The sequence below is a fragment of the Chlorocebus sabaeus genome, chromosome 21, assembly GCF_047675955.1.
Source record: "Chlorocebus sabaeus isolate Y175 chromosome 21, mChlSab1.0.hap1, whole genome shotgun sequence".
NCBI classification, from domain to species: Eukaryota; Metazoa; Chordata; class Mammalia; order Primates; family Cercopithecidae; genus Chlorocebus; species Chlorocebus sabaeus.
In genome coordinates, this window is record NC_132924.1 from 129,815,310 (window position 1) to 129,841,516 (window position 26,207).

General features: G+C 40.7%; 1 protein-coding gene across 2 annotated transcripts in view; it reads left to right on the forward strand.

Annotated features, from left to right (window-relative positions):
- Positions 1-26,207, forward strand: part of UBE3C (ubiquitin protein ligase E3C) — a 136,598-nt gene that overhangs the window by 18,345 nt on the left and 92,046 nt on the right. For both annotated transcript variants that reach the window (XM_007983619.3, XM_037991056.2), the window contains exons 2-6: positions 9,486-9,539; positions 14,565-14,639; positions 15,843-15,989; positions 20,901-21,016; positions 25,263-25,420. In XM_007983619.3, coding sequence (XP_007981810.2) covers positions 9,486-9,539; positions 14,565-14,639; positions 15,843-15,989; positions 20,901-21,016; positions 25,263-25,420 — 550 coding nt within the window. The remainder of the gene's footprint in view (positions 1-9,485; positions 9,540-14,564; positions 14,640-15,842; positions 15,990-20,900; positions 21,017-25,262; positions 25,421-26,207) is intronic.

Consider the following 26,207-nt stretch of genomic DNA (forward strand, 5'->3'; position numbering starts at 1 on the left):
GTGGAGAAGGAACAAAGAAATCTGTAAGTGGTTGTAGTCAGGTAGACTTTATTTTTAGAAATGAGCTCATGATTATAAGATAATATTGATAATTGGAAATGTAGGATATACTGAAATGTGTTTAACAATTACCTATTGGAACCCTATCCATCTCTTAGAAATGAAATGCTGTTAATGCATAGTCAGTTTTTTTCCCCATCGTTGTGATGGTAAATGGTCAAATATTTTCCTAGCATTTTAAAAAATTTCTTTAGAATTTGCATCATTTTGTGCATTCTGTTTTATAAATATGATTTCTAGTGGCTTATGATGATCCACCTTTAAGTATGCTTTGCATATGTGAAATTGGTGACTCTCATATTTTCATAGAGGTTCTTATTTCATGTAGGTCTACAAAAAGGAACCCCACCCCCACACATTTTAGCTTATGCATTATTCACAGATGTTAACTTTTAACATTTTCGTTTACTCAAAGGCAGTATTCTTTGAAGTGTATAAAATGGCTAGCATTGTGTTAGTGCCTGAGAGCCAGAAAATACTGAACTGAAACGGATGTGAAGCTGATAATACTGTGTAAATGGAGTAAATTGTTAATGGAAGATAAGCCAAATAGATGAAACAAAAACCTCACTTTTTTTTTTTTTTTTTTAAATCAAGATATTTACAAACATGCTAACAATCGTTCTATAAATGCTTAGCAATTAATTTGGGCATGTTGTCTTTTGGAAGTTACCTAAATTTACTTTGACATTCACTCTAGTTTTTTAACATAAAAATTTTAATGAAATCTGATTTAAACTATGTATACTTTACTTTTTCAAATAAAGAATAAACTTTGTTACCACTAAATTTATTTAGTGAAGAAAGCATTTTCCCCACATTAAAAAAAAAAAAACAAAATGAAAAGAAAAGAAAATCACCTTGGTAAATGGTGTTTGTAAAGTTTGGTCATACTTAATGTTCAGAGAAGATAAGGATAGTACCTAAAGCTGCACGGCACCCAGAGCAGTTGGCTATGCTCGCTGTGGATTTCACGTTGGTGGGTAGTTAACAGCAGGAAGCGTGCACGCTGTCAGGACAACGGCCTCGGTTGTTTCAGAGACACTTTGGATGTTTGATGGACCTTGTATGTAACTGCTACTGGGCATCCCTATGGGTTCTACATCTGCGTAATTTAAAAGATAAGGATGTTTTCAGCTATGAGTACAATAAATTGAAATAAAAAACTTGTTTATCAATAGGAAGTTTAGTCCTTTGTTAAAATCTAAGTGTGCTTTCTCCTGGTACCTTACTTGTCCCTTTCCTCCCAGCCACTTAGTGATGAACTAATTCCTCATTATATTGAGCTGTTTTTAGAACTTGTTCTCATATTACTTTGTTACTACTTTTAGAAAGTGAGAAAATATTATAAGTACATGGGTAATCATTCAAACAAGGGAATATGAAAATTCGGATAAAATACTAGAAGTTTTCTTGCCTTTCACCTCCACTCCTCACACCCCCAGTTCTTTTTTTGTTTTTTGAAAACAAAAACAAAATTCCATAGCATAGTTTATATCATATTTAATATAACCACTTTCCTATCAGTGGATACATATAAATTGTCTTTAGAGTTTTGCTATTAAAATAGTGCCTTATTTACGACACAATTCTGAGGTAAGAAAAGAAAGTCTCTTGGTGTATATTGTGATATTTAAATGATTGCATTTTGCATTGGATACTTCATTTTTTCTCTAGTCAAGTGAAGCAGAGTCCTGCTCTGTTGCCTGGGCTGGAGTGCAGTGGCATGATCTAGGCTTACTGCAACCGCCACCTCCCAGGTTGAAGCGATTCTTGTGCCTCAGCCTTTCGAGTAGCTGGTACTATAGGCGCACGTCACCACCCCCGGCTAATTTTTGTATTTTTCATAGGGACGGGGTTTCACTACGTTGGCTGGGCTGGTTTCGAACTCCTAATCTCAAGTGATCCACTGCCCTGGCCTCCCAAACTGCTTGCATTATAGGCATGAGCCGCTGTGTCCGGCCCCAATTCTTTAATCCTTATATTCACACTCTATTTTGGGATTTTTACACATCCTGTCAGAGCTGTTCTCTACATATATAATCATATAGGTGTGTAAATTCCCTTCTTTTTGAAAAAACACAAGCTAGAGCATATTGAACAGATTGCTGTACTTCTGTCCCCCTTAACAGTACATCTCGGAGACAGTTCCTGATCAGTAGATAGATCTGCCACATTCCTTTAAAGAGCTATGTGATACTCCATGTAGTGAATGCCCTGTAATTTATTCAGCAGCCAAAAAAACAAAACCGACTCCAGTGGGTTATTAATGTGGTCCATATGATATGTGAAGACAGCCCTATTTATAGTTAGTGTCTTCAGTTATAAGACAGTCTTCATCATTCGACTTTTAAAAGCTCATGTCAGGCCCAGCTGGTAGGAGGAAAAAATAAAGGTGTAGGCATGATCCTAATTCACAATTATGAATATCAGCATGTGGCTCACACTAGTGTCAGCTTCTGAAAGTGAGATTTCAGCATACTATTAAAAATAAACCTGCAACAATGCATTAAAAAATTTAGCATACAGAAATCCATGCTAGTGATATGGATGGTAATAGTCCATGCTATGCATATAATCCTAAGCTGCAGCTACTGAATTCTTGAGAAATTTGAGTACATTAAGAATTAAAACTTTGTATATAGAAAAATATAACCAAGGTTAAAGACAGTGACAAAGGGAATATTTGTAGCATCATGAAAATGATTTTTTGTAAAACAATACGAAAAGATCAATCAAATGGAAAAATTAAATGGTTCAAACTGCATAGGGAAATAAAAATATCCTTTAAACATAAGAACTTTAGCCTTATTTTAAAAAATACAATTAGTACTACAGTGAAATAAGGCTTTGTGCCTATCTACTTGGCAAACATAAAAAGTTAGATGCCGCACTGTGCAAGTGAAGACAAGGGACAGCAGTCACTTTTCATACATTGACATGATCTACTTGGAGGACAATTTGGAAATATTTATTAAAATTCAAAATGCACATAGCCTTTGACCTGGCAGTTTTATTTCTGGAAATTTAACCTACAGACATTACTGACACATTTGCAAGGATATCCACTGCCGTTTTATTTGAATTAGCCAAAAACTGAAAACAACCTAAGTGACCATTAAGATATAACGTGGTGGCTGGGCGTGGTGGCTCATGCCTGTAATTCTAGCACTTTGGGAGGCCGAGGTGGGTGGATCACCTGAGGTCAACGGTTTTGAGACCAGCCTGGCCAACGTGGTGAAACCTGGTCTGTACTTTAAAAAACAACACAAAAATTACCCAGGCATGGTGGTGGAAGCCTGTAATCCCAGCTGCTCGGAGGCTGAGGCAGGAGAATTGCTTGAACCTGGGAGGTGGAGGTTGCAGTGAGCCGAGATCCCCCCACTGCACTCCAGCCTGGGCAACAGATATATGTGTGTGTGTGTGTGTGTGTGTGTGTGTGTGTGTGTGTGTGTGTAGAGAGAGAGAGAGAGAGAGCGGGAGAGGGAGATAAACATGGTGAGACCCAATGTCTACCTCTTTTTTCCTTTTTTCTTTTTGTAAAGAAAGTCTTGTTTCATGGCCCAGGCTGGTCTTGAACTCTTGGCTTCCAGTGATCCTCCTGCCTCGGCCTCCCAAAGTGCTGGGATTACAAGTGTGAAACACTGTGCCCGGCCCTAGAGTCAGCTTTAACTTGGTGGCTGTGAAGAAAATCAAAGGAAACACAAATATAATGAAGCTTTTTGAAAACCAGTTTTTCATGGACTGGCTGAGAGAGGGAACCTAATCTATTACGTGCCAAATTCCAGTGTGAAACCATGCACTCATGCTTTATTTTGAAACCATAAGCCATAGCACCCAAAACCTCTGTTCAGCTTTTGGGAACAAACAGGTTCAAAGTAGATGCACAGAGTGGCAGGACCGATGTGGAGAACGCTGCATCTGTGCATTGTGTTTAATCACAAAGGCTGGAGCTGCTAATTGGCCAAATGGGAAGCTGCTGCCAGAGCTGTGATTAAAAGTGATGATTAGTCACAAAGCAAATAAAATAATGGATAAGATTCCTTTGTCTATGAGTTAGCTCATTGTCCATTTTTAGATAGGGACAGATACGTTGAGCAGCTGTTACTTTCCTGGGGAAGACAAACTTGGTTCTGTTCGCTGGAGACCGATGAGCCCACTGATATTCTGAACTCAGTTAATCCTTTGCTTTGTCAGGCGTAAGCTGAATAGACAAGTCCATGGAGACATTTTTTTCCTAGCTCATAAATTAGAAGAAATGCTTTAAAATCTGTTGTTGATTTTATGACAAATGATGACATAGACTCCAAGTCTGTTGAAAAGCAGAGATGGTGTCTTGGGTTAATATGAGAATTTGGTCCATTGTGCTACGGCACCGGAAACTTTACCAGAACTAAAGTCTGCTCCCTTTTTGTATTGAAAACGCAGTCCTACTGGTCTCATATGTGGGGATATTAAGTCTGTTATCAATAGAGTGTGAAATCATCACTCTTGTGAAAGGCGGAGACTTAATTCTCTAGCCTTGTGAAGTCGTGGGCAGTAACTACCAGCACCCACGTCTCCCTCATCCTGAAAGCTTGTAGTTAGCAGTCTCTCCTTGAATGTTATCTCAAGAAGAATGTCAAATCTTTGTGGAGTAAAACTTTCACCATGGCATACACATCTTGATTGTGGAGGAAAGAATTGTGAAAAACTTGAAAAAAGTATTTTGAATGTGGCATTTACGAAGTTAGGAGTATTTGACACAGCAGCATGTGGGAAAAAAGAAAAGAATTAAAAAAAAAAAAAAAACAGAGTTAGGCTTAAAGGTCTCCCCATGAGGGTTTTCCTAAACCAGTTGGTGGTGAATGGATAAAGACAGTCTCCCCCACCCTGTTTTATTAACATGTGAATATTACCAAGTAAAAGGACACATTCAAAAGATCAGACTGTGGATGGTTTCTTGAAGCAAAAGTTTGTTGAAGCAAAATGGCATTTTGATTAGGAATTCCTTTTCAGAATCCAGTTCTATCAGAGAACATGATTAAATACCATTTGCAGCTGGGTGCGGTGACGCACGCCTGTAATCCCAGCACTTTGGGAGGCCGAGATGGGTGGATCTCTTGAGGTCAGGAGTTTGAGACCAACCTGACCAACATGGTGAAACCTTGTCTCTACTAAAAATATAGAAACTTAACCAAGCGTGGTGGCAGATGCCTGTAATCCTGGGGGCAGAGGTTGCAGTGAGCCAAGATTGCCCCACTGCACTCCAGCCTGGGCCAGAGCGAGACTCTGTCTCCAAAAAAATAAATACCTTTTGCCTGCCTGATCTAATTACAGACATGTAAATTAGAATTCTTTGGTTAATATCAAAATTAAAAAATAAAACTGTCTAACAGAGCCTAATCTTCCTCTTAAACTAAGCAGCATGGTGTCTCGTATTCTTTTATTGTGATTATAAACAATTTCTTTTACCTTGAGGAATCAAGTTTCACATAGGGCTTTTTATAAACAAACTTGTTAGATTTTTATGTAATTCCGTGATTCATTCTTTCTTTCTTTCTTTTCTTTTCTTTTTCTTTCTTTTTCTTTCTTTTCTTTCTTTTCTTTTCTTTCTTTTCTTTCTTTCCTTTCTTTCTTTCTTTCTTTTCTTTTCTTTCTTTCTGTCTTTCTGTCTTTCTGTCTTTCTTTCTTTCTTTCTTGAGATGGAGTCTTGTTCTGTCACCCAGGCTGGAGTGCAGTGGCATGATCTCGGCTCACTGCAACCTCTGCCTCCCAGGTTGAAGTGATTCTCCTGCCTGAGGCTTCCAAGTCGCTGAGATTACAAGTGCACACCACCACGCCCAGCTAATTTTTGTATTTTTAGTAGAGATTGGATTTCACCATGTTGGTCATACTGGTCTCAAACTCCTGACCTCAGGTGATCTGCCGGCCTTGGCCTCCCAAAGTACTAGGATTACATGCGTGAGCCACTGCAGCATCCACTTTCAAATTTAACTTGAAAAATACAGTTTTCATTGTATTTAATTTGGGGGGGATACCTTCTGTTTGTGAGCAGTGGTGCTGTTTTTCTATTTAGTGATGAAAGATTTCCCCTTGAGATAAATACATTTAGGTTAAAAAAGAGTCTTTTGGCAAGACTAACACAATAGTTGACTGTATCGTTTGTATGGACCAAGTAGTAGTTCATTATGCCCTTATGTTTTATAACTGAGCCAGCTGATGTCTTAGTTGGTGGTGTCTGCCAGATTTCTCCGCTCTAAATTTTCTGTCTTTCCCTTGTTAATTGATCTATCTCTTGAGAGACACTTCGAGACTAGGCAAATCCTGTTTCTCCTCAAACTTTTGCCCGCTAATTTTAGCATACATTAGTAGATGTTGTCTGCAGTGTTTATCACTGTAGTGTTTGGTGATTCTGTTTTTCTCTTTCCTTCTACATTTTTAAACTGGATTCTGTGAGGAAAAGAGTTTTCTTTTCCTTTGTTTGTTTATTGATTTGGTTATTTATATAAGTATTGAGTCCATGGTGTGTGTATGTGCGTATAATCCTATGGATTAAAATCTAATGCTATCATTATTGCATAACCTTACTGTAATCGTGAGAGTATTGGAAAAACCCAAATTGAGGGACAGCATCCAGGACATGAAAGATGAAGACAAGAACTATATAGATTGGAGGAAGATTAAGAGGAAATAGTACCTAAATATAATGTGGGGTCCTGGATAGGATTCTAGAACAGATAAACGGCATTAGTGGGAAAATTGGTGGATTTCTAGTTAAGTTTGTAGATTAGTTAACGTTACTGTATCAGTGCTAATTTCCTGTTGATAATTGTATCTGCTTAATGTAGAAGTGAGTAAGACATATGGAATAAGGGAACTTGTATCATTTTTGCAGTTTTTCTTTGTCTAAAATTAGTTTTTAAAAGTTTAAAAAATTAAAGAATATTAAGTAAACAATCATGAATCATTTTAGTTAAGTTTAAAACAATATTTTTTTCTGCTGTTGGACATGTGATAAGGGTTTTTTATGTGAAATTTTCTATGATAGAAAATATCTGGAGGATTAATTTCTTTGACTTTACTTTTTTTTTTTTTTTTTGAGACAGTGTCTTGCTTCATGACTCTGGCAAGAGTACAGAGGCACAATCTTGGCTCACTGCAGCCTCAGCCTCCCCAGTTCAAGTGATCTTTCTCCATCAACCCCCAAGTAGCTGGGACTACAGGCATGCGTCACCATGCCCTGCTAATTTGTTTTGTATTTTTTGTAGAAATGGGGTTTCAACATGTGGCCCAGGCTGGTCTCATACTCCTGAGCTCAAGTGATCTGCCCACCTCGGCCTTCCAACGTGCTGGGATTATAGGCATGAGCCACTGCACCAGGCCTGGCTTTACATTTTGACAGTTAGAAACTTGATTCTAGGCTGAACATGGTGGCTCATGTCTGTAATCCCAGCAGTTTGGGAGGCTGAGGCAGGCAGATCACTTGAGGCCAGGAGTTTGAGAGACCAACCTAGCCAATGTGGCGAAAACTCATCTCTACTAAAAATACAAGTTAGCCAGGTGTGGTGGTGTGCACCTGTGGTCCCAGTTACTCGGGAGGCTGAGGCATGAGAATTGCTTGAACCCGGGAGGCAGACGTTGCAGTAAGCCAAAATCACCACTGCATTCCAGCTTGGGTGACAGAGTAAGATTCTGTCTCAATTTAAAAAAAAGATAGAAACTTTGATTCTGAATATTGTTAGTTCACATATGAGTGTATAATTTTAAGTTGGCTTAACTACTCTTCTGATTAAATATATCTCTCAAGATATTTATTTATTTATTTATTTATTTTTGAAACAAAGTCTCACTCTGTTGCCCAGGCTGGAGGGCAGTGGCACGATCTCGGCTCACTGCAAGCTCCACTTCCCAGGTTCAAGCAATTCTTCTGCCTCAGCCTCTCGAGTAGCTGGGACTACAGGCGCCCGCCACCACACTCAGCTAATTTTTGTATTTTTAGTGGAGACGGGGTTTCACTATGTTGGCCAGGCTGGTCTCGAATTCCTGATCTCATGATCTGCCCGCCTCGGCCTCCCAGAGTGCTGGGATTACAGGCATGAGCCACTGTGCCCCGCTTAAATGTATTTTTTTCTAATGATTCATATATAGTGTCTCTGACCTTTAACCTTTTTTTTTTTTTTTTTTTTTGACAGGATCTTGCTTTGTCACTCAAGACTGGAAGTGGCTCAATCCTGGCTCACTGCAGCCTCGACCTCCTGGGCCTAAGTGATTCTCCTACCTCAGCCCCCTGAGTGGCTGGGACTACAGGCACATGCTGCTGCACCCAACTATTTTTAAAAAGTTTTTGTAGAGGCTGGTCTCAAACTCCTGGGCTCAAGTGATTCTCCCACCTTGGCTTCCCAAAGTGCTGGGATTACAGGCATGAGCCACCTCACCCAGCCTGGACCTTTAATTTTATTTTGGAAGAAATTTACAGAAATAAAATGTCCATACACTAAAGACTGGAACAATTTAGGGGGGGAGAAGAGGGTTCTCTTTAAGTATTTTTCATTTATTTGAAGTTTTATTCTTTCACTTCCTTCTGTAAACCAAGTGATTTTGTTCAAAACTTAGTTTTACTTATGAAAAAAAATTTTCATCAGAGAAATTGATTTCTTCATTGAAATTTTTGTTGAGGTAATTGTAGATTCATATGCAACTGTTAGAAATGATACCGAGAGACGGCCGGGCACAGTGGCTCACGCCTGTAATCACAGCACTTTGGGAGGCCGAGGCGGGCAGATCACGAGGTCAGGAGATGGAGACCATCCTGTCTTAACACGGTGAAACCCCATCTCTACTAAAAAAATACAAAAAATTAGCCAGGCATGGTGGCGGGCGCTTGTAGTCCCAGCTACTTGGGAGGCTGAGGCAGGAGAATGGCGTGAGCCCAGGAGGTGGAGCTTGCAGTGAGCTGAGATGGCGCCCCTGCCCTCCAGCCTGGGTGACAGAGCGAGACTCCGTCTCAAAAAAAAAAAAACCAAAAACAAAAAACAAAAGAAAAGAAGTGATACCCAGAGGCCCTGTCCACATCGCCCAGTTTCCTCTGGGTAGCATTTTACAAAGCTAGTAAGATGTTGCAGCTGGAACTCTGACATTGGTACAGAGCACCAATCTTACTCACATTTCCCCAGTTTTACCTGTACTCGTTTGTATATGTGAAGAAATCAGTTTTTATTCTTAGAAAGCTACTGAAGTACTAACTTGTATTGTATCTAGTGACTTCTGGGAAACCATTTAACTTCTTGTGCCTCAGATTTTCTCATCTGATTAAGTCAAGACAGCTTTTTTGCATGATCTTAGAATCTTTTTTTGGGTGAAAACTTTCTATAATTTTTGTATGGGAGTTTAAAAATTGAAATTATAACCTTCCTTACCTTCTTTTTTCTCTTGTTTGGGTGTAGGAGGAAAAGGCTTCTCTTTTACATCGTACTCAGGAAGAAAGAAGAAAGAGAGAGGTAAAAACAGTTTTGTAATACTCTGTAGATAAGCATTTTTTCTACAGCATTTAAACACACCTTGGTTTTACTGTATATATGTATATGTGTATGTATTTGTTATATATGACAGAATGTGTGTGTGTGTGTTTAGCTTTAGAAACATTTTTTGATTTCACTGTAAGTTACTTATTCTGGAGCCAGTATAGAAAAAGATGGACTAAAAAGGCAGTTTCCAGACTGAAGAAGGAACGTGGGCTTTTGGTTGACTTACATAATGATATGGTTTCCAGAAGATCTAGAAAGCCGTATTATAAACATAATGTTCATGTTTCTTTTTTTTTTTTTTTTTTAAGAGATTGAGTCTTGCTCTGTGACCCAGGCTAGAGTGCAGTGGCAAGGTCATAGCTCACTGTAGCCTTGACCTCCTGGGCTCAGGTGATCTTCCTGCTCTAGCCTCCTATAGCTGGGACTACAGGTGCATGCCACCATGCCCAGCTAATTTTAAAAATTTTTACATAGATGGGGTCTTGCTTTGTTGCCAAGGCTGATTTCAAACTTATGGCCTCATGCAGCTGCCTCCCTCATTTTCCCAAAGTGTTGGGATTACAGGCGTGAACTGCCTCATCTGGCTTGTGATGTGGTGTTTCATGACACAAAAGGAGAAAGCTCACTGTTAAGACATGTGTCTTAACTGTTTATGAAGAAGTTGAAAGAAAGACACTAATGGCATTTTTATTGTTTATCCTACATTATATGTTGTGATAGTTTCTTTAAATAGCTTTATTTTATTGATTAATCTGCAATTGTACTATCTTATGGCCTGCTTTTTTAGATAGAGTTTTTTGTTTTGTTATCTTAACAATTCATTTAGGCCTCTAACAAATATTTTTTGAGAACTTATTATATATGTACTAGGTGTTGCCCTGCTTGCTGAGTATACAGATAGTGAATAAGACAGACAAGGTTCCTGCTCAGTGGTAGAACAGAGCCGTGAACCAGGATACTGAGGTGGTGACAAGACCTATGAGGGCAACAGAGTAATGTGATTACAACTGGAAGGGCCTATATTAGGCATGGTGTTTAGGGGAAGGGCTCTCCAAGGTGGTTAGAGTGAAAAGAGTTTTAGTCAGGATTTTCCAACCTTGGCACTGACATTTTTGAACAGATAATTTTTGTTGGGGGGAACTGCTCTGTACTCTGTACATTGGAGGATGTTTAGCAACATCCATGGCCTCTACCCACTAAATGCCAGTAGCACTCCGTTCCCTCAATTGTGACAACCAAAAATGTCACCAGAAATTACCAGATGTCCCCGGGAGGGCACTGCTCAACCAAGAAAGATATTTGTTGGGTGGTGTTTTTAATCTTGTTTTATGGAAAATTCTGGGCTATTATCTCTTCCATTAGTGCTTTTGCTTCATTCTCCTCCCCCTCTCCTACTTGGACTCAAACTGTAAATGTATTTGACCTTTGCATTGTGTCCCATATATCCCTCATGTGCTTTTCTGGGACTACAGGCGCCCGCCACTGCACCCAGCTGTTTTTTTTGTATTTTTAGTAGAGATGGGATTTTGCCATGTTGGGCAGGCTGATCTTGAACTCCTAACCTCAAGTGATCCGCCTGTCTCAGCCTGCCAAAGTGCTGGGATTACAAGCGTGAGCCACCCTGCCCGGCCTAATTGTTGAATACATCCATTGACTTCTTAATTTTAGCTTTTGTTATTTCAGTTCTAGAACTTTTTTTCATTCTTTTATATAGTCTTTAGTTCTCTTTTAATTTCTTGAACATAATTATAGATTTTTTAAGACAATGTTTAAACTCCAGTAATTGGATCTTCTGTGGGGTTTGTTTCTACTGTTTTTCCTCTTGATTTTTAATTTGATGGGTTTTCCTTTATAGGTAACTAGCTGCTTTTCTTTTGATGCTTTTAGAATTCAGTCTTTATCTTTCTCTTTAGATAGTCTGATTATTTGCTTGGAGATGGTTGAGCCTGCTGTATGTGAGTGTCTAAATCTGTTGTGAGACAGGAAATTTTCATCTATTATTTAATTAAATAGGTTTCCTAATCCTTTCTTTGACTCTTTGACCTTGGTATTACCAATACTTTGAATATTTTATTGCTTTATGTTACCCCAAATATCATGAATGCTTTGCTCATTCTTTTTGCTGTATTTTTGTCTGGCTGGATTATTTCAAAAGACTTGTCTTCAAGTTCTGAGATTCTTTCTTTTGCCTGATCAGTCTGTCTTGAAACTTTCAAATGTATTTTGTATTTCTTTAAATGAATTGTTCACTTCCAGAATTTCTAGTTGATTCTTTTTAAAAATACCTGTCTCTTTGGTAAGTTGCTCGCTTATATACCAAATTATTTTTCTGACTTTGTATTTTTCAGAATTCCCTTGTGTCTCACTGAGCTTTAAAACCAATATTTTGAGGGTTAGGCGTGGTGGCTCATGCCTGTATTCTCAGCACTTTGGGAGACGGAGGCGGGTGGATCACCTGAGGTCAGGAGTTTGAGACCAGCCTGACCAACATGAAGAAACCCCGTCTCTACTAAAAATACAAAATTAGCTGGGCGTGCTGCTGCATGCCTGTAATCCCAGCTACTCGGGAGCCTGAGGCAGGAGAATCGCTTGAATTCGGGAGGCAGAGGTTGCGGTGAGCCGAGATCATGCTGTTGCACTCCAGCCTAGAGTGAAACTCCGTCCAAAAAAAAAAATTCAATAGTTTGAATTATTTGAGATTTTCAAAATTTCTATTTGATTAAAATCTATTGCTAGAGAATTATTGTATTCCTTTGGAGATGTCGTATTTCCTTGTTTTTTCATGTTTCCAGTGTCCTTACATTGACATGTGCATCTGGTGAAAGTCACTTTTTCCTGGTGTGTTTTTTTTTTTTTTTTTTTTTTTTTGAGACAAAGTGTCGCTCTGTCACCTGGGCTGGAGTGCAGTGAGGTGATCTCGGCTCACTGCAGCATTCACCTCCTGGCTTCAAGTGATTCTCCTGCCTCAGCCTCCCAAGTAGCTGGGATTACAGGCATGCACCACCATGCTCAGCTAATTTTTTGTATTTTTGGTAGAGATGGAATTTCACCATGTTGGCCAGGCTAGTCTGGAATTCCTGACCTCAAGTGATCTGCCCGCCTCGGCCTCTTAAACTGCTGGGTTTATAGGCATGAGCCACTATGCCCGGCCTCACAGGATTTTTTAATAACCATTTCAAGCCCAGAAAGTACATCTGTATGACTTGATGGTGTTCTTGAATCCCACAATGTGTGTGTTAGTCTCAGCTTTGTAGATGGCATTCATAGAAGACGTGAAACAACGTAGTATGGTGAGATAGAGTACAGGCTTTATTATCATACCTGAGTTTGAATTCTGCCTTACATCTTTGGGTGTAGCTTAATCTTTATAGCAGTCTCAGTTTCTGCATCTTTAAACTGGAAGTGATGCTCACCTGTAAGATGACTCTGCATTTGGATATAAACTGCCTCTCTTTTTTTTTTTTTTTTTTTTTTTTTTTGAGACAGAGTCTTGCTCTGTCACCCAGGCTGGAATGCAGTGGTGTGATCTCGGCTCACTGCAACCTCCACCTCCCAGGTTCACACCGTTCTCCTGCCTCTGCCTACCGAGTAGCTGGGAGTATAGGCGTCCGCCACCAAGCCTGGCTAATTTTTTGTATTTTTAGTAGAGGCAGGATTTCAGCGTGTTAACCAGGATGGTCTCAATCTCCTGACCTCGTCATCCTCCCACCTCGGCCTCCCAAAGAGCTGGGATTACAGGCATGAGCCACCATGCCTGGCCTAAAGTGCCTCTCACAGGGCTGACACATAGTGGTAGGCTGTCCAACAGTGGTAGCACTGGTCATAACGATGAAGAACACATATTTTTTCCAGGTCACTGAGCATTTTAAGATAGTCTCAAGTCAATGAAAATTGGAATTTTCTCTTGAAACAAGAAAGTGACTTTAAAATAGATGCTGGTGTTGTCTGTTTGTATTCCTTTAATATTTAAAACTTTCAGAAGTCCTGCTAACTGGGCACAGTGGCTCATGCCTGTAATCTCAGCACTTTGGGAGGCCAAGGCGGGAGGATCATGAGGTCAGGAGATCGAGACCATCCTGGCTAACACGGTGAAACCCCGTCTCTACTAAAAATACAAAAAATTAGCCAGGTGTGGTGGCGGGCACCTGTAGTCCCAGCCACCCGGGAAACTGAGGCTGGAGAATGGCGTGAACCCGGGAGGCAGAACTTGCAGTGAGCCAAGATCACACCACCACACTCCAGCATGGGCAACAGAGCAAGACTCTGTCTCAAAAAAAATAAAATAAAATAAAACAAAACAAAAAGTCCTACTATGCTGGTGGGATTGTAAAATGGTGTTGGCATTTTGGAAAACAGTGTGGCAATTCCTCAATGATAACTCTACTTCTAAGTTTATGCTCAACAGAAGTGAAAACCTGTATCCACAACAAAACTTCTCTATGAATGTTCATAGCAGCCTTAATTCATAATAGACTAGAGTGGGAGCAGCCCACATGTCCATCAGTAGATGAATGCATGAATTCAGCATGGTCTGTCAATACAATGGAACCTTACTCTCAGCCTTAGAAAGGAATTAAGTTCTCACATATGCTGTAATATAGGTGGATCTTGAAAACATCATGCTAAGTGAAGAAAACCAGACACAACATACTGTATGATCCCATTATATCAACTGTCCAGAATAAGCAAATCCATAGGATAGAAGTAGATGAGTGATTGCCAGGGGCAAGGGAAGGACCAGCAGGAAACTGGGGGTGACTGTGAATGGAGACAGGGCTTCTGGTTGTGGGTGATGAAGGTATTCTAAAAATCAGTGGTGATGGTTATAGGACTGTTAATATATTAAATGCATATTTAGTGGGTGTTACCATTTAAAGAATGAATTTTATGGTTTGTGAATTACATCGCCATTAAGTGTTTTTAAAGTCTGTACTAGCAAAATGTCATTTTCACTCAATTCTAACCAGTTGCTCCCTCACTCCTCCTTTTATTGTTTAGGAAGAAAGGCGAAGGTTGAAAAATGCAATAATTATCCAGTCATTTATTCGAGGCTATAGAGACAGAAAACAGCAAGTAAGTTTGTTTGTTTTAAAATGAGAAGAATAGTAGGGTATGGGAGAGCTTATTTTAAATATGGTATCTTTGTACACCTTGTTAATGGAAGTCAATGTTGACAATAGTATTCTTCCCAATAAATAATTTTATTTGTTCTGATTATTGTAAAGATTTATAGATAGGTGAGTTTTTAGGTAATTTTTAAATAATAAAATGCAAACATGGGCCTAACCACAGTTGAAAATCAAAATAGAAGAAAGTCGTGGGAGATTCTTTATTTTTTTTTTTTTCAAATTGAGACTGAGTCTCACTGTGTTACCCAGGCCAGACTCCAGTGGCATGATCTTGGCTCACTGCAACCTCTACCTCCTGGGTTCAAGCAATTCTACTGCCTCAGCCTCCCGAGTAGCTGGGATTACAGGCGCGCGCTGCCACGCCCAGCTGATTTTTGTATTTTTAGTAGAGTTAGGGTTTTACCATGTTGGCCAGGCTGGTCTCGAACTCCTGACCTCAAATGATTTGCCTGCCTTGGCCTCCCAAAGTGCTGGGATTACAAGCATAAGCCACTGCGCCTGGCTTGTTTTTGTTTTGTTTTTTGTTTTTGTTTTTTGAGAGTGTCTTGCTTTGTCACTCAAGCTGGAGTGCAGTTGCACAATCTTGGCTCACTGCAAGCCCTGCCCCCAGGTTCAAGCGATTCTCCTGCTCCAGCCTCCTGAGTAGCAGGGACTACAGGTGCATACCACCACAGCTGACTAACTGTTTTTGTATTTTTAGTAGAGATGGGGTTTCACCATGTTGGCAGGCTGGTCTCAAACTCCCGACCTCAGGTGATCCACCCACCTTGACCTCCCAAAGTGCTGTGATTATAGGCGTGAGCCTCTGTGCCCAGCCTAGCCTTTGTATTTTTAGTAGAGACGGGGTTTCGCCATGTTGGCCAGCCTGATCTTGAACTCCTGACCTCAGGTGATCCACCTGCCTTGGCCTCCTGAAGTGCTAGGATTAAAGGCTTGAGCCACCATGCCTAGCTTTTTTTTTTTCCTTCTTTTTTTTTTTTTAACCTTTTTTTTTCCCCTACAACTCAACTGTGAGCAAGGACCAATAATGGCGTTTTCATTGTCAATTTCCACCATTCCTGTAAACACAGCAACGTATATTTACATCATAAGAATTGTGTGTCCAAATACTGTATTTATGGGTCATTTTGTTTTGTTTTTCTTCCAGTATTCCATCCAAAGAAGTGCATTTGATCGCTGTGCCACCTTGTCACAGTCCGGGGGCGCTTTTCCCATTGCTAATGGCCCCAACCTTACCCTTTTGGTAAGGCAGCTTCTGTTTTTTTACAAACAAAATGAAGACTCAAAACGTTTGGTGAGTGTTAACTACACTTTCACTTGTCCTCGTTTACACGTGTTCTACTTTTTTGTTTAAAGTGGAAATGGCATCTCATCAGAAAGTTAAACAGCTCTCCACTGCGTCCAGGCTTTGCGAACTTCTCAGCTAGCTGTGAGAGGTTACCTTTGTGGTGATGCTTTACCTCTTAAAATTTGATACACATAAAAATATGTGTCCAAAAATAGGCTTTTTCGTATTTTTTTACAGTGGAAAACCTTAAGCATTTAAAAAGTAGAATATTTTGCCCACCTGTCATGTACCCTGACACAGCCTCAGCAGTTGCCAGCACACCTAGGTCAGTGGGAAGTGCACTCTGAATACCACATCATGATTACCTGCAAACTCTCAAATGCAGGGTCTCAGTGTTTACATTTTATTATTGTTATATTAGAGATGGGGTCTTGCTCTGTTGCTTGAATTCCCAGGCTTAAGCAGTCCTCCCACCTCAGCCTCTCAGGTAGCTGGGCCTACAGGTGTGTGTACATCTTGTTAATGTTAAGGCTAATTTTTTTTTTTTTTTTTTGGTAGAGATGAGGTCTTGCTGTGTTGTCCAGGCTGTTCGCAAACTCCTAGCCTCAAGAGATTTTCCCTCCCTGGCTTCTCAAAGTGCTGGAATTATAGGCGTGAGCCACTGTACATGATTTAGGGTCTCTTTTTTGCGGGGGCGTTGGGGGAGTAGAGCTTTGCTCTGTCACCTAGGCTGGAGTGCAGTGGTGCATTCTTGGCCCACTGCAACCTTCGCCTCTCGGGCCCAAGCAATTCTCGTGTCTCAGCCACCTAAGTGGCTGGAATTACAGGCATGTTACCAACATGCCTGGCTAATTTTTCTATTTTTAGTGGAGACGGGGTTTCACCATGTTGGCCAGACTAGCCTGCAACTCCTGGCCTCAAGTGATCCTCCCACCTCAGCCTCCCAAAGTGCTAGGATTGTAAGCATAAGGCACCACGCCCAGCCTTCGGGTCTCATTTTAAAAAAAAAAATCCCAAATATAATCGTAGTTCTCTAAAATTTTGTAGGCTTTTGATCTTAGTGCTGAGGAACAGTGTGTATTAATGGTGGAAAATACATCTAGATGCATAGAAGAATATTTTTTAAAAATGGAACTTATTACTGTCCATTTTCTCAGGGAATATTAAGAGATTTGTATATAATTGTTGGGTTATATATATATTTTATATAATTTTATTTTTATATATATATATTTTTATTTATTTTTTTTTGAGACAGAGTCTTGCTTTGTCACCCAGGCTGGAGTGCAGTGGCATGATCTTGGCTCACTGTAACCTCTGCCTCCCAGGTTCAAGCGATTCTCCTGCTTCATCCTCCCAAGTAGCTGGAATTACAGACGTGTACCACCATGCCCAGCTAATTTTTGTATTTTTAGTAGAGATGGGGTGTTGCCATGTTGGGCAGGCTGGTCTCGAATTCCTGGCCTCGGGTGATCCACCTGCCTCGGCCTCCCATAATGCTGGGATTACAGGCGTCAGCACCGCGCCTGGCCTAGGGTTAAATATACTATTTATCTTTTTTTTTTTTTCCTTTTCGAGATGGAGTCTCGCTTACTCTGTTGCCCAGGCTGGAGTGTAGTGGTGTGATCTCAGCTCACTGCAACCTCGTCTCCTGGGTTCAAGCGATTCTCCTACCTGAGCCCCCTGAGTAGCTGGGATTGCAAGCTTATGCCACCACCCCCAGCTAATTTTTTTTGTATTTTTAGTAGAGACAGGTTTCACCATGTTGGCCAGGCTGGTCTTGAACTCCTGACCTCAAGTGATGCACCTGCCTCAATATCCCAAAGTACTGGGATTACAGGCATGAACCGCCACACCCAGCCAGGTTAAATATATTATTTATTTTTAGAAATTTGTGTTTATCTGTGTTTAAAGTCTCAAATTGCATGAAAAGGGGAGTATACAGTGAAAAATAAGTCTTCTTTGCTACAAACCATCCCTACTGAATGATCCTACACGAATTAATTACAGCGCACAAAGGAATACATGATTACTCCACTGGTGTTTGGCTTTAAAACCCAGCATTGACTCCGGAGCTGAGCTAAGCTGAACATGGGGAAAACTTTCTGTAAGCCGAGAAGGTACAGAGAAAGAACTGAGAGCCAGTCTGGAGAGGCAGTGAAAGCCGTTGAATCTACCCATTCTAGACTTCAGTTAAGTTCAGGCTCTTTCCAGGCTTTCTGAAGTTGATGAAAAAAAGAATCAGAATAGTACAATGGCAGATAATCGGGCTTGCTTTCTGGAACAGGCTCTCCCGGCCTCACATACTCTAATCTTGTAGATTGCAAGATCGCCAAGGAGCACAGAGGCAGGCGATGTGAGGTGTTGGTTGGTGTCTCTCCAGAGCACCTGTCGCCTTTAAGTGAGGTCTTCAGTCTTAGTCACCCATCACAACGCGGTTTATAAACATGGTGTAGCTGCAGTCTTGCTTCAGAAGCGGTCTGTGAAAAGCTTGGAGGTAAATGAACTATTTGACTTTAGGCCTCGAGCAAATATCAAGCAAATTGCTCTTGTGCAAGTATTCTGAAACCTTAAATAGAATTAAATGTCCTAAGACCCGTCCAGGAAAAGGATAAAAGAAAAGTGGTCTGGACACAGTGGCTCATGCCTGTATTACCAACACTTTGCGGGGCTGAGGTGGGAGGATCCCTCAAGGCTGGGAGTTTGAGACCAGCCTGGCCAAAACACCAGACTCCACCTATAAAACAAAGCAAAAAAAATTAGCGTGCTGCTATAGTCCAGCTACTTAGGAGGCTGAGGCAGGAGGATCGTTTGAGCACAGGTATTCAAGGCTGCAGTGAGCTGTGATCCTGCCACTGCACTCCAGTCTGGGCAGTTGAATGTTGATTCAGTTCTCAAGCATAGATGCGATAGCAATAAATTAATCTTAACCTAAGGGAAAATGTCTCCTGCCCCCGTCTTCACATTGTTTGCTTTTTACTCTAGGAGTAAGCATAATGCCACTTTTGATAGGTTTTCAAAGCTATTCTATGCAAAAATCAACATATATGGCTATTTCTTCCTCAACTCTTCGCTTTTTAAACATTTTTTATTATGACTTTAAGTCAAATATGGTACTAAGATGATATTTTATGTACAGTTTAATTCTGGAATTAATAATTGCCTCACTTTTTAGTTGCTTAATTTTCTTTGAATCTTTTGATAAAGTCTTCTTCCAACAGTCCTATTATATAATGTATAGTTATTTTACATCTCATTTGTTAACTGATAATAGAAATTTTAGGACGAACTACATGTCAGCTAGTGAAGGAATTATTCATATCTTATTTGTTCCTGAGAAAATGTGGGCAAGGTAGCTCCGAACACCTCAAGAGAAAGCCTGTGTGTAGGCAAATTAACGAATATTAGGAGTAGTTCAGAATTATTTCATCCCAGCTTAAGACGTGCTAATTTATTATGCAGAGTGCTTTTGTGTTGGTAATTTCATTGTTAATAGCATTTTATGGCAAAGAAATGTTAATGTCAAAGAAGAAACTACTTAAAAATAATAGGCAAAGAAAAGGTTATGTGGCATATTTATATCTAGCTACACTTAAGAGGCTATCTTTGCCGAGTGTGGTGGCTCACGTGTATAATCCCAGCGCTTTGGGAGGCTGAGATTGGCCGGTCACTTGAGGCCAGGAGTTCGAGAATAGCCTGGCCAACATGGCGAAACCCCATCACTACTAAAAATATAAAAATTAGCTGGGGTTGGTGGCAGGCACCCGTAATCTGAGCTACTTGGGAGGCTAAGGCATGAGACTCTCTTGAACCTAGGAGAAGTTGCAGTGGGCCAAGATTGCATCACTGCTCTCCAGCCTGGGTGACAGAGTGAGACTCTGTCTCAAAAGAAAAAACAAAGGCTATCTTTTCATTCTAGATGATTCTAAATGGGCCTTACAAAAGGCAAAAAAATAAAATACCAGTCTATTCCACAAAGGTATAGTAGAGAAAGTGGAAGAGATTCCTTGTTAAGTATTACGTTTTCAAAGTAATAGGGCAGCTTCATACATACTGTCTAGTCAGGCCTCTTGATTGCAAGCAACGGAAGTCTACATCTGCATTTAATGAACTCACTGACTATCCTTTTATCCAGGACAATGGAGAGTTCTGGCCAGCCAGAACTCAGTGGGGCCATAGGATTGCCTTCCCTATCAAAAAAATGATGGAGTTAGAGAAGGGAAGTATCCAAAAGGAACAGATGCTAGAGACACACAGGCACACACATCCGCAGAGAAAAAAAGGTGAAAAGAAACAGATATCCTATGTAACTTGGGATTAATATTCGTATTTCTCATATATTTTTATTACAGATTCCTGATTTTTGCAAATGAACTATTTTTGTTTCAGATTGACATGAGCTTTAAGTGTACTTTGTTTTAGTTACTAATTTAGTAATTTAATACTGATGTATTAAGATTGAAAATGCACATACTTTTGTTTTTTTGGAGACAAGGTCTCTCTGTCGTCCAGGTAGTGCAGTGACTTGATGTTGGCTCACTGCAACCTCCACCCCCACCCCCCAAGTTCAAGTGATCCCCCCATCTCAGCCTCCTGAGTAGCTGGGATTACAGGTGTGTGCTGCCACGCTCAGCTAATTTTTGTATTTTTTGGTAGAGACAGAGTTTCACCATGTTGGCCAACCTCAAGTGAGCTGCCTGCCTTGGCCTCCCAGAGTTACAGATGTGAGCCACCGCTCCTGGCTGGAAAATGAACATGCCTCTAAATAAAACCTGACTTAGAATATTTACTTCTTACCATCTTTTGATTAGGTTTGATTAAATGTGCATTGCCACTTAAGGAAATTTGGGGTATTATGTAAATTAGCAAATTTAAATTGTCGTTGAGAGTTATGTATTGTATGTTTTGCTGTTTCAGATATGGCTGTATCAGAACTTAATTAAACACAGCTCTCTGTTTGTCAAGCAGTTGGATGGATCTGAGAGACTTACATGCTTATTTCAAATAAAAAGATTGATGAGCCTCTGTTGCAGGTAAAATTCTATTGTAAGTCAGCAACGTATATAATGTATTAATCACCTTGTTTAGGGGAATACCTTTTGACTTTTATTTTCAGAGACAGTGACTTTTCCATACTTTTTTTTTTTTTAATGAGATCATGGACTTTTTTTTTTCTTTGAGACGGAGTCTCTGTCTCCCAGGCTGGAGTGCAGTGGTGCAATCTCGGCTCATTGCAAACTCCGCCTCCCGGGTTCACACCATTCTTCTGCCTCAGCCTCCTGAGCAGCTGGGATTTCAAGTGCCCACCACCACGCCCGGCTAATTTTTCGTGTTTTTGGTAGAGACGGGGTTTCACTGTGTTAGCCAGGATGGTCTCAATCTCCTGACCTCATGATCTGCCCGCCTTGGCTTCCCAAAGTGTTGGGATTACAGGCGTGAGCCACCGCGCCTGGCTATGGACTTCTGTATATTACAATTTTTACTCTAGGTGATTCAGGCCGGCATGAGATATAAATGAAGACACATATATCAGTATCTTTCAGATGACTTTTTCTTTCAAGGATGCCCTGGAATTATCTTGTGAATGTTGGCCATCCTGGTTACTGGAGAATGGAAGGCCAGCCAAAAGAGGACTCCTGATGTGTGAGAATGATTCCATTCCATAGGGGTCTCCACCAAAATGCAGTTTGAAAGCCCCTTCTTTAGAATACACCTTTCATCAGGCTTTTTATTGTTTATGTAGGAACTCAACATAAGCCACTGCTGTGACTTTCTTGCATTCAGTGTCCAAAAGAACACGTGTAAGTGATGTGAATTATATTGCCTGAATATAACACCTTTACCAGTTTTTCATAAATTGCTTATGTCTCAACAGTAGTAAAATTTTCAAATGATTCTGAACCTTCAGTATAATTTCAGTTAATTTTCTGGACACTGCCTGTAATATTTGTTTAGGATTACTATCAGAACTAGTCTTTTCTAACTGATTTTTCCAAAATACTTGGCTGGACCAAAGATAGGAATAAAGAACCTATTAGTAGAAGAGAGAACCGGGAGGATCCCAGATGCCAGTAATTCATATTTTTTCTAACTTATTTATTTGATAAACTTTTAGTTTGAAAAACACATTGTATACATTCTTTCTGTAAAGCAGGAGTTTGCAAACTTTTTCTGTAAATGGCAAGATAGCAAGTATTTTAGGGTTTGTGGTCCACATATGGTCTCTATTATATATTTTTCTTGCCTTTTGCTTACAACTCTGTAAAAATAAAGGAATCATGCTTCACTCAACAGCTGTACAAAAAACAGCCCTGGGGCTGGTTTGGCCTGTGGGTTGTAGTTCATAAAACACCTCTAACGTAACTTTTGAATGTATTTGTATAAGCAAATAATCTAAATATAACTATTCTTTTCCCAACTTTTATTTTTAAAAGTTTCTAATACGAGAAACCCCTGATGCCCGGGAGTTCGAGGCTGCAGTGAGCTGTGATTGTGCTACTGAACTCCCGCTTGGCAGCAGAGCAATACCATGTTTCTTTTTTATTATTTATTTATTATTTTTCATTTATTTTTATTTTTGAGATAGAGTCTTGCTCTGTCACCCAGGCTGGAGTGCAGTGGCGCAATCTTGGCTCACTGCAACCTCTGCCTCCTGGGTTCAAGCAGTTCTCCTACCCCAGCCTCTCGAGTAGCTGGGACCACAGGTATGTGCCACCACATCCAGCTAATTTTTGTATTTTTAGCAGAGATGTGGTTTTGCCATGTTGGCCAGGCTGGTCTCGAACTTCTGACCTCAGTTCATCCACCTGCCTTGGCCTCCCAAAGTGCTGGGATTACAGGCGTGAGACACTGTGCCCAGCCAAATCCATGTTTCTTTAACAACAACAACAACAAAACACTCCTCCTCATCTTTCCTCTTTAATCTCATTAAGGTCTTGTGTATTTTTAAAAATACGGCGTGTTTTAGTGGTCTGCTTATAGGTAGAGAGCACCCTGTAAGGAGCCCGTTTTTCTTTTCTTCTTTCTTTCTTTCTTTCTTTTTTTTTTTTTGAGACGGTGTCTTGCTCTGTCGCCCAGGCTGGAGTGCAGTGGTGCGATCTCGGCTCACTGCAAGCTCCGCCTCCCAGGTTCACGCCATTCTCCTGCCTCAGCCTCCTGGGTAGCTGGGACTACAGGCGCTCACCACCACACCCGGCTAATTTTTTGTATTTTTAGTAGAGACGGGGTTTCACCATATTAGCCAGGATGGTCTCAATCTCCTGACCTCGTGATCTGCCCACCTTGGCTTCCCAAAGTGCTGGGATTACAGGCGTGAGCTACCGCGCCTGGCCAAGCAGCCCGTTTTGCTTGGCTTGGCCTCATTTGTATTTTGAGAGATCTTTGTTTTCTGTGAGGTCACAGAGGCTCAAGTGCTCTCTCTGCCCCAGGCCTGGGGCTGTTTTCTCTAAGGAGCACTGATTCTTTTTGATGAGAAATGAAAGTTTAACAAAATGTAAATGTTAGAAATTATATTTCAAGTGTGTGTTAGTAAGTCGACAGTCTTATCTGCCGTGTGCCAGAACATTGAATTTTTCTTTTTCTGTAAATGTGGCCTTCCAGAACCACCTGTAGCTCCTTTTATGACTATAATCACATACATATTTTTTAATGCTGTTGGACATTTCTGAAGTCATGGAATCACTGGGTCACATCGTAGTTACATATTTCACTTTAGAAGAAACTACCAAACTTAGAACAGCAGCATACAAGAGGCGCAGTTCCTCCGTATCCTGAACCCTTGGTATTGACATCTGTCAAAACCCAGCCATTCTGATGGGTGTATAGTTGTATTTTATTGTGATTGGAATTTGTATTTCCTGGATTACTAATGATGATGGGTGTTTTTCAGGAGTATACTGGTCACTCACATGGCTCTTCAAGAGTCTACTCAAATCTTTCACTTTTTTAAGTGGGTTGTCTCTTGACAATATGGATATCCTTTTCCCGTCCAAGGCTGTCCCCATAACCCTGGAGCTACATCCTGTGCTGTCTCTCACTCGAGGCACCATTCCAGCACTTTTCCCTGTTGCATTATCAGGTTTCTCTCTCACATGGGATCATCAGCACACATGGGTTGACAAGAGGCTCTCCCACCGCCCGCCGCCGCCCTTTGTGGCTATCCGCTTGTTATGCGTCGCCTCACTCCTCCTGCACTCCTACACCCCTCACGAGACACCAGTGTGGTGCTGAGGGGAAAGTTGTGAAAAGGGCAAAAGCAAAACAAGGTCTTGCTGGGTGTCCTGCCCGCTGGGTCTTCACCCCCTGTCTCTCCTGGGCTTTGCGGCTCTATCGAGACGGAAGGCAGCCTGCAGTAAGCGGATCAGCCGCGTGGACACACCCCACCCAGAGCCCTGCACGTTATTTGCCTCCTGGCAGGGCAGAATGCTTTTGTCACATGGAGAAGTCAGTTTCCGTGAGGCACCAAAACAGCCTCCTGGGTCCCTCATTAAAGGTGATGTGTGATCAGATGGATTCTGTTTTTTTAAAAAAAGGCAAAACAGCTATAAAATACATTGTGGAGACAACAGGAGAAATCTGAAAATAAGTTCTGTGTTAGACATAGTTTTTGATAGAAAAAAGGATTGGGGTAGGGGAGAAAGAGGGAGGAATGGACTAGAGACAGCCAAGAAGAAACTTTTGTGAGTGACAGATGTGTTCTGTGTCTTGATTGGTGTGACCGGTCCAGACTTACTGTACTGCCCTCTTTAAATGGAGAACTAAGCCTTCCCTTCTGCCTGCAGTTCTTATAGTAAGAAGGGAAGCCTTAGTCAAAATGAGAGTTGACTTAGGATCAGAAATATATCGTTGTTCTATTTGGGGGATATTGCAGGCATGGAAAGTCTCAAAAGCATCTTTAAGGAGATGATATGCACTGTTAAAGAGATTCGTATCTGAGTTTAATTAAATGCAACTTATTGGTACAATTCATGGATTATAATACTTCTTACAGTGTTTTGTAATCTTTAATTTTTCGTGTTCGTTTCTCCACTGTCCATTTTTCTTGTCTGTGAACTTAGTGCCAGCATACCGTTTGGCATATAATGAGAATTATTTTAAAAACTGTCTGAATGACTGAATGTTAGTTGGATATTTCCCTATCTATCTGTAAAATGTCCCTATTTTCAGGGATAATCTTATACTGGAATAATTTCTTAACCATTGTCACTGAGAGTAACTTGGGGAAACTAGTGACATTTTGCCATCCAGGCAGTGTGTGAATACTTTCTTTCATTTTTACAGGTTGCTGCAAAACTGTAATGATGACAGTTTGAATGTTGCGCTTCCAATGAGGATGCTTGAAGTATTTTCGTCTGAGGATACTTACTTGCCTGTTTTACAAGATGCTAGCTATGTGGTGTCAGTGATTGAACAGATTTTGCACTACATGATTCACAATGGTAAGTAGCAGGCAGGGTCAGAACTGTGGCTCAGCCTCCCGATGAGGAGTAAGCAGAGGCCAGCCTGCTGCTGTGAGCCTGTGCACTCAGTCTCAGTGTCAGAGCGGCACTGGTGTCCCAGACGCCTTGTGCTCCATCCACAGGTGCCCACCAGAGTCCCAGATTCCAGCATCTGTCCTTGGCTCCACCCACTCTGAAAATTCAGAAACATGCTACTCTCTTTGCCTTTTTTTTTGCTTGGAAATGAGCAAAACCGACGTATACTTTCATCAGTTGTTCCGTCATCCAAGTTTTGTGTCAGTGCAGCTACCGGTCCTTCACCTGAGCAGGAAGGGCTCTTACCGCCTTGTGGTCATTCTGAGTGGATGGGAAAGATAGTGCCACCAGTGTATGAGTTGAACATCACTCCAAGAGCCTTATGAAAAAGTAAATTTTGTTAAATGATTTTTCTTCCAAGAATGATGTCATCTCACATTAGTTCAGTAGAAGAGAATAGGATACTTAGTTTGAATTTTCTAACTCAGTGCTAAAGTTTTAATACATTGATAATGCTCCTAAAATGACTACATTGTAGAAGCTATAATGAACTATGTCTGAGACCCGTGAGGACACATTAGTGACACTTTTTGGAGAAAAGGTATGAAAAAAACATGATTTTTAAGCTTTTATGAAGTGAGCAGTATAAATCCTAAAACAAACTTTCGGTTCCAGCATCTTCATAGGTAGAAACGCAAGCACTTCAGGACTCCTGGACTTGAGAAATATTTGTCAGCATTAAAAATGTGTG